General features: G+C 38.6%; 1 protein-coding gene across 1 annotated transcript; it reads right to left on the reverse strand.

The window, feature by feature from the left end:
* Positions 1-89: 89 nt before the first annotated feature.
* On the reverse strand, positions 90-3,041 carry LOC146005485 (uncharacterized). Its single transcript, XM_083144731.1, has one exon. The coding sequence runs from the start codon at positions 3,039-3,041 to the stop codon at positions 90-92; it is 2,952 nt and encodes a 983-aa protein (XP_083000857.1).
* Positions 3,042-9,529: the final 6,488 nt, after the last annotated feature.

The raw sequence follows: 9,529 nt of genomic DNA on the forward strand, positions 1-9,529 counted from the left end.
ATTATCAGAGAAAATTTTAGCACATCTTCCTCGTCGAGAGATGAATCGTTTCAATGCTCCAATAAATGAATCTGTAGTTAAGTTGCTGACTAGTTCGATATGTACAGCCTTTGTAGCCAGGCAGACAAAATTGCGATGTAAGCCTTTTCTAGTCTGCTGCCACGACGATTGTTGGTTTTGATGTAAATTGGACCGCAATAATCTACACCGCTGTGTAAAAATGGTTTACTTGGTGTCACTCTTTCTCGTGGAAGGTCTCCCATCAGCTGTTCAAATGTCTTCGGTTTGTTTTTGAAGCAAACAATGCACTGATGTACAATTTTTCTGGTTAAGTTACGTCCACTGAGGGGCCAATAGGATTGTCTTAGTGACGTCAGCAGAAGTTGAGGTCCAGCGTGGAGTAGTCTTCTGTGCTCATTTTCAGCAATCAAAATAGTGAATCTGGAGTTTGCAGGTAGAATAATTGGATATTTTTGGTCATATGTATTTTCAGATGCTGCAAGTCTTCCGCCCACCCTAATTACCTGATTCTTGTCGAGAAACGGATTTAAGTTAAGTAGTCTGCTTGACTTGGGTAGTTCTGCTTGACTTTTGAGAGCTTGCAACTCTGGTTGAAATTCTTGTTCTTGAGTAAGTTTTATTAAGCATGTAATAGCTGATTGCAGTTCAGTTGTTGTCAATGGTCCAAACTGTCGTTCCTGCTGTAGCTTTCTTGAGTTGTGAGAGAATCTCATACAATACGCTGTTACTCTCTGTAATCTTTCTAATGTGGAGTATCGTTCAAGTAACTCAAATGACTTTGTAGTTGTTAAGGCGACTGTAGTTTTCCTTTGTTCAGGTAAATCTTGAGGTTCAATTGTAATCTCATTGTGATCAATAAGTTCATTTGTTAGCCATGATGGTCCATGCCACCAAGAGTTAGTATTTGGCATTTGAGATGGTAACAAGCCTCTTGAAATATGATCTGCTGGATTGTCTTGAGTTCTTACGTGTCTCCATTCGTAACTGCTTGTCAGTTTCTGTATTTCAGCCACTCTGTTGGCCACGAAAGTTTTCCATTGTGATGAAGGCGCTTTCAGCCAAGCTAGTACAATAGTAGAGTCTGACCATAGAATAATCTTCATTCCTGTCCATTTTAGAGCTTCTGTGACCTTGTGTGTAAGTCTGGCAAGAAGTAATGCTCCACAAAGTTCCAAACGTGGTAAAGTTACCTTTTTTAGAGGGGCAACGCGAGATTTCGAGCAAAGTAAAGTAGACGTGATATGTCCATTTGAATCCTTGCATTTAATGTAAATGCATGCTCCATAACCAAGCTCAGATGCGTCGCTGAACCCATGTATCTCTACTTCTGATGTTGGTTCGGTCATTGTCCATCTGGGAACATGAAGTTTCTCTAGCTGTGGTAGTTCCTTGCGAAAGTGATCCCATTCTGAATGCAGTGATGATGGTAATGTTTCATCCCAATCTAGTTTCAGTCTCCACAGATGTTGAAGAAATACCTTTGCTTTGAGTATGACTGGTCCTATTATTCCCAATGGATCGAAGATACCAGCAATGGTGGATAAAATAGATCGTTTGGAAATTCTTTCACTTCGATTTGTATCCTTTATTGTGAAGTAAAATTCATCTGTGGTTGGATTCCATAATAATCCTAAACTCCTTATAGTTTGTTGTGCTTCATCAATGTGATCTAGTTTTGATTCTTGATGTTCTACTGGAATGTGAGATAATAATGTTGGGTCATTAGCACACCATTTTCTCAATTGAAATCCTCCACGTTGTAATAATGCGATGAGACTGTTCTGCAATTCTAATATTTCTTCCTTTGTATTCGAACCTGTTAGAATATCATCAACGTAGATATCTCTAAGTACGACTTCTGCAGCCTTTGGGAAGTCCTGTTTTTCATCTAATGCAAGTTGTTCAAGACATCTCGTAGCAAGAAATGGCGCTGAAGCTGTCCCATACGTCACTGTTGAGAGCTGAAATGTTTGGAGAGGTTTCTGTGGGTCATCACGCCAAAGAATCTTCTGTAGACATGTATCTTCCGAATGAACTTGTATTTGTCTATACATTTTCTGAATGTCACAAGTAATGACGTATTTGTGTTGCCTAAATCGTGTGACAATAGCGAATATGTCATCTTGTATTGTAGGTCCCACCATTAGAATATCGTTGAGTGATAATCCACTGGAAGTTTTGCATGAGGCATCGAAAACAACACGGTGCTTTGATGTGGAGCTTGTTTCCTTGGTTACGCAATGATGAGGCAAGAAACATTCTGAAATGTGGCATTCATCTTCCTCAATACGTTGCATGTGTTTCAAACTTTCATATTCGTTCATGAAATTGACATAAGCATCCTTCAATTCTGGATTCTTGACGAGCCTCTTCTCCATTAAATGAAATCTTCTGGTTGCTATTTCCTTCGAATCACCTAATTTACTTATGCTGTCCTTTACTGGCAATCTAACAATAAATCTTCCAGTTTCATCTCTTTTGAAATTAGCCTTAAAATGTTCTTCACAAGCATTCTCTTCTGCAGATAAGCTAGGCTTAGCGTTGCATTCTTCAAGTGACCAGAATCTTTGCAGTTGATCTTCGATTCGTTCTTCTATGCTAAGACAACATACGTTTGGTGATGCATGATGTGACGTAATATCATATTTACCTCCCACGATCCATCCGAAAGTGGTTTTCTGTAGAGTTGGCAACCCTGGTGCGAGACGTATTTGACCTATGTAAAGCAGATCAAAAAATATTCCCGCTCCGATCAGTAAGTCTACTCTTTGAGGTGTATTGAATTGTGGATCTGCCAAATGAACATTCTGTGGAATATTCCAATTGTGGATATTAATCGGAAGTGCTGGCAGTTCTTGTGTGATTTCAGGCAGAACGACAAATTCTAATGTGGCAGAATAAGCATTGAATCTTGATTTGACAGTGGCTTGAACGCTGTGACACGCCTTTGATTCTGATGCGCCTATTCCATTTATGTGAGACACCCTGTTCGTTCTTTTCAATTTCAACATTTGCGCCATTCTCGAACTGATAAAGTTTGATTGCGATGCCGAATCGAGAAGCGCTCGACAACTATGATATGATCCTTGTGCATTACTAACATAAACAACTGCTGTACATAACATTACATTTGTTTGTTTCTGAGTATTCTGTGTTACACATGTAACGGATTTTGTATCTCTCCGCCCTGCACTCGGAGTGACGTAGTTTTCTGATTGAGAAGACGACGATGATGATGCGCTGCGTGATGATGACTGCTGAGAAAAATGCAGTAGGGAATTGTGCCTTGAATTGCAAATCTTACAATTACCTGAAGGGCATGTCTCAGATCTGTGTCCTGATTTTAAACAATTGAGGCAAAGTGAAAGACGCTTTACTACATTTATTCGCTCTGGTACTGATTTTGCTTTGAATGAAGTGCACTGATAAATGAAGTGTGTTTGATTACAAAACCTGCACTTTGGTTCATTGTATGAAAGATGAACGTTTGTTTTAAACGTATTCTTACTTTCCGATCCACTCTTCTGAGAATAAGAGCCTTTGTTGCGATACAGAGGTTTATTTTGTGTGGGCCGATTGTTATCTACGGCATCTAGAACTTGACACCTTTGTTGCAGAAACTGAATGAGTTCTGACATCGACGGAAGTTCAGTACCTGGAATTGTTTCTTCCCATTCTTTATGAGTAACGCTATCTAATTTATTTGTGACTAAATGCAAGAGAAGAGCGTCCCAATTTTCTGTCGGTTGACCAAGCGATTTTAAAGCACGTAAATGTTTCACTATGCTGTCTAGAAGTCGCTTCAAAGCGGCAGCCGATTCCCTTTCTACAGGCGGTAAATCAAACAATGCCTTTACGTGTTTGTTTACAATGTACCTTTTGTTTTCAAACCGCTCCTTTAAAAGTGACCACGCCGTTTCGTAATTCTGTGCAGAGATCTCGAGCGCTTGAATGACTTCAAGTGCTTCCCCTCGCAGCGAAGAACGCAAATAGTGAAATTTCTGAATACCTTGCAATGACGAATTGTTATGAATTAGTGCTTGAAACGTGTCAAAAAAAGACAACCATTCATCATAATGTCCGTGAAATAACGGTAGATTTATCACTGGCAATTTCACTGCAATATTGTCCTGCGTTTCTTTCGGCACTTCATTGTGAATTTTAGACGTTGTGTGCGACTGAAGTACAGTTTGTGCGCGCGCCGCTAACTCAAAATATGCATTTTCGAAGTGTTCCCTTTCTTGACCTTCCTGTTCCTGTAACGACTCATCTTGCAAAAGTTCAATTTCTGACTGAATGTTTTCGAAGTCTTTCCACGATTCAACAAATTTCTCATGACGTAATGTTAATTGTGCGATTCCATGATCTTCTGTGAGGCTATCAATGTATGCTCTGAAACGCGTAACTCTAGCCTTTACTTGTCCCCGCTTAACGATAAGCTCTTTCAGTCTCTCTGCATTCATTGTTGCTAACGAGAATTCAAACTGTTTTGTCACGACACTGATGCACTGGAACTGTTCGTTGCAGTATTGAAAGTTCACTTACACTTCACTGAACACTAACACAGGGTAACACAAAGGGTGTGAGGATGTAATTAAATAGGAAAGTGACGAATCTTGCATGCACTCACTACCTACCTTGCTGTTGCTGCTGCGATGCGACGGTTGGCGTCCATGGCGGGCTCAATCTCGTTGCATCCGGATTTGGAGGACCAAAATGTTGCGGCTCCGGACTGTTGTCTCCCTTCACCGCTGAGATTATGATAAAAAATAACACTCGCGTACTGATTATACGTGGCTTTATTGTATATAAAGCATGAGCGAACTGTAAATATACATAAAAATACATGAAAGTACGTAGCGTTGTGAAAAGCGATCTTTTCGCGTGCAGGTGTCTGCCTCTGCTGTTCGCTCGACGATGTTCTATTGTTTTTAGTAATTCTTAACGCCAAGAGATGGCGCTGGTTGGCCTTTTACATACTGTTTTACGATTGACGGAACAATAATATTAATATTAATAATTACATATAATTTTCATTATATATACAAAATATGTAACACCTTCATTGAGAAGGAAGGTCATCATTTCCCGGCGACATGAGCTAGCGCTGTATTGGCAACACTGTGCGGTTTCTCCATAAGCGCCATTGTGTCTTCTGAACGTGAAAACGACTCTAGTATGCCACTATGTACAATGTTGTGTCTTCTGAACGTGAAAACGACTCTAGTATGCCACTATGTACAATGTTGTGTCTTCTGAACGTGAAAACGACTCTAGTATGCCACTATGTACAATGTCATTTCGATTACATGGCTGCCTGGGAGTAGTTGTATTGACTGTATTATAAACCCGAGAAAGTATGAACTCTCCTCAAGCAGATTTGGCTACACTTAAAACAAGCTCAACATGCCCATATGAGCTTTTTGCTCAAGTGTGGAACCCCGTCTAATCCAAGATTTTTGTGAAAATGCCCTCAAATATTTCCTGAGAAAGTATGAACTCTCCTCAAGCAGATTTGGCTACACTTAAAACAAGCTCAACATGCCCATATGAGCTTTTTGCTCAAGTGTGGAACCCTGCCTAATCCAAGATTTTTGTAAAAATGCTCTTCGGAAAGTATGAACCCCCCTCAAGCAGATTTGGCTATACTTAAAACAATGCCAAGTTCCCATATGATTTTATTGTTTATAGTGTGTTTTTTTCTGTCAAAATCCCAGGAATCTTGAATTGATATACTGGGTCTTAGAACCTAGTGGAGTGTGGTGCATGGTTTATATTGCCTTGTAATCGGGAGGCTCGGGTTTGAATCCTGGTAAAATGTAAAGCCTCCCCTGATGGCAAAATGTTAATATTGTTGCTTTGTAAGCAAAAGGCTCGGGTTTGAGTTCTGAGAGATTGAAATATATGTGGCAAAATAATATCTCCACACGTGAGATTTTGAGAATAATTATTGCTAGTTGATAGCTCCCAGATCTTAAACCTAGTAAAAAGTGTTGTTCAACAGAGCAAAATTATTTTATATTGGGGATCACCCGCTCAGCCATACAATAGGGGAAAAGCGGGCAAACATAATTAATTGCTTGCATGTTTTGCCGGCACGCAAGAGATATAATCTACACAGCTAGAAGGGAACATTAATGATTTTTCTGTGCGATTCACTGAAGAGGCCATTAATCTTTCTGTGCGACATGTAAAAGTGTAACAAAGATTATTGAGATAAAAATACATATCTTCTGGCATAGTGGCAATGAACTGTTTTTCATGCTGAAACCAATTCTATTCTGATAATATGAGCCTAGGCAAAGACTTAGAAAATATTATGGCAGTTCAAAATCCAATTTTGTCTGTATTAAGGTCTCAGAACCCAGTAAAATGTGGGCATATTCCATATTGAGAAGTGTTAATATTGTTGCATTGTAATCAGGGGCTTTGGGTTCGAGTCCTGATATAAGATTGAAATACATACAACAAAATAATATGCCCACACATAAGATATTCACTGCTAGCTGATATACAGTTGAGGTTTGTGTGTTGTACAACAGGATAATAGAGCAAATATCTTCTAGAATTGCTCTGTGACCCTCTCATTTCTTACATCATAAACATATGATTTTTCACCTATGAGAATAACACTACATATGGTGTCATCAGGTAATGCCTCATGGAATTCACAGATAATTTTAATATTTGTCCTGTCATTAACCACAACTTGTTTTCTTTTTGAAGTGTTGATTACAAACATGGGTCTCTGTGCCTTGAATTCATCTGGTGTGTAATACATGTCAGTATTGCCAGTAGTGACTCTTTTGTATAATGAAAATGCCTCATATAATTTGAGGAAATCATCCTTGGACATGTCTAAATTATAATTTTCTCTAGGAAACACCTCATTTCTGCCATTTTTAAGATATATGTTCTTGATGTTGCAGTTATCAAATTTACTTGAATTTTTTTCTTGATTATTGTTTCTTCCAGTCTGAAACAGTACCACCACAAAATCTGGCATGTCATATTGTATACTGGAGAATGAGTTTGTAGCATCAAATTCATAATAGCTACCAGTGGCAGGCTTCTGCACACATTGATATGTATAAAATTGTAAAGGCACCTGTGGATTTTTTAGGATATCAGCTTTGTATTTAAGAGCATAACTGGCTTCATATTCAATAACCAGGATTCTTAGCTCCATAGTCTGAATAAGGCACCTGCCCTCATCAGGTAGGGTATTAGGCAGAGCTTCCCCGGTAAAATTTAATGTACTGTACCTCATCAAAGCATTATTATCATTGGCAGCTCTTCTAAATGTGATTCTTAAACCACCCTTCCACATAATATCTTTGTAATCTGAGAAGAATCCTGGCAAGAGGCGCATGGGGAACAGCACTGTGTGGCTTTTAGATATAATTTTATCACCAGCTTCAAATCCACCTATTTTGTAGTAAGAAGCCTCGGTTTTGGATAATTTTAGAGTGGCCAAAGCTGTAGAGGTAATGCCAGGGTAATCTATTCTGTTTATAACAACGCCATGCTTTCTGATCTCAATTTCAGAGAATAGATGTGGCACAATATTGTCCACCAATCTTATATTTGAATTTGCCGGATAATCTGTTCCATCGAACTTTACAACATCAAATTTGATGTATAGATCTGCTCTGTGGGGGTGTATAAAGCCATCCCCTACATCAAGATCAACCTCAATTTCTGTGTTGGGTTGATTTAAATTTGCAAAGGTCCTCCTGTTTGGGGGGAATGATTGTAGCTCATAACTCTCAATATTTTCCATTGTATGTATTTTTATTTAAATATTAATCTCTATGATTGCAGTTGTTGTGGCTCCAGCAAAATCAACTAATTCTTCTTTTTCATTAGTGACCATCAATTCAATATAATCTATTCTATTATGGCACACAGGAAAATATAATGTTGGGGATGGATTGTAGATGATTGGCTCCATAAATTCAGAATTAGGTTTGAATGTTGCAATGATGCCAGTTTGTTTGTGAGTGCCTATGCCATTTGATTTGGTGATCATACCCTCAGCCACATTACAGTGAATATTCAGAGTCTCTATGGCTAAGAATTTAGGTATATTAATAGCAGTGTGTTTGATGGCTGGTTCAAGTTTTGTGTTGTTCTCAAAGCCTAACAGCTCTCCTATAGTACCCAGATCCACTGTTTCTGTAGCAGATACAATCTCTACTCTGTGAGTGACAGAATTTTGACTTAACACTATACCTCTGGGTAATTGAGCATTTAGAGTGGACAGATTATATTGCCCTGGAGTGATGACAATTTTTTGATCCCCTACTGCAATTTTGTTTTTGTGGTGTGTAATATTAGGGATCAAGTACATGCCATAAAATGCTCTGAGAGCTATTGTTTTGGGATACACTATATCATCATGTAATTTGAGTTTCAATATTGAATTTTGGCTGGTGAGATGGAATACCCCCATGATGTTTCAGATACCACAAGGCTTTTTGAAAATCTTCAATTGATGGTTTATTTATTTGAGACATATATCTAAGAACAGATAAACACAAATGTCCACAATTAACATCTTTGAAATTTTGAACACGGGCATTATTGTAATAAAGATTAGCTGATTTTAGATATTTTACTAAATTTTCAGGTGGAACACCTCCAAATGAATCAAACACAAATGCCTCATTTTTTAAATATTTAAGATAACAGATCCAGTGAGTGCCCTGATTTTTGTACTCATCCAAATTAACAATGCCACACTCTTTGTTGAGTGGTTGTTCTGGTAAAGAATCAGACATGTACACACCCCTAAAATTTTTGATGCCCAGTGGCTTGATTAAAGCTTCAATATCTTGGTTTGTAAGCGGCTCTTGTTTTTTTTAAACTTATTCATGGCTCTCTTAACACCTTTGCCTTTTTTCTCCATGGCCAGGTTATGGCGCTTCAATTCATCTAATTCTGCCCTATTTTTCTTGGCATCTATTACTGTTTTTCTATGGCAGCTGATCCCCCGGCCAAGCTCCCCACAGCCCCAAGTGCTGCTAAGATGGCAGGGATAGTAAATATGAATCCCCCCACATGTGATTTTTTTCTTGATTGCTGTAATTTTTTTAATTGGGGGGTGCTAAGCAACAATTTCATACCATGGCCTTTTGCAATACAAGATTTTTTTTTCTTGCGCTGCTTTTTGGTCAAAAGGCTATCAATAGTTTTAAGAGATTTAAGACCTGCATAAGGTATTTGATACATAACACCCTTGGCCTTCATCCTAGGTTTATTATATACATATTCACAGCCCCCACCCCAGTTTTTGTTTGGTGCTCATAGCTATGGTGGTTCCCAATGCTGCTATTTTTTCACTTAAAGAAGCATCTTTGCTTACAAATCTACCAAATGCAGCCTCTTCTAATTTCTTGTCTGCAACATGTCTCTTGTCAAGATCAGTATGTGTGTTGTATGCTATGTCATGGTCTCTACAAGCAGCATCTAGGGGATTTACACCAGGATCCCCTCTGTTTAATCT

This window comes from Lepisma saccharinum, chromosome 23 (genome assembly GCF_977018435.1).
Source record: "Lepisma saccharinum chromosome 23, izLepSacc3.1, whole genome shotgun sequence".
NCBI lineage: Eukaryota > Metazoa > Arthropoda > Insecta > Zygentoma > Lepismatidae > Lepisma > Lepisma saccharinum.

Coding starts and splice junctions, on each gene's coding strand:
- LOC146005485 (XM_083144731.1), bottom strand. CDS start 3,041: ATGGCGCAAATGTTGAAATTGAAAAGAACGAACAGGGTGTCTCACATA.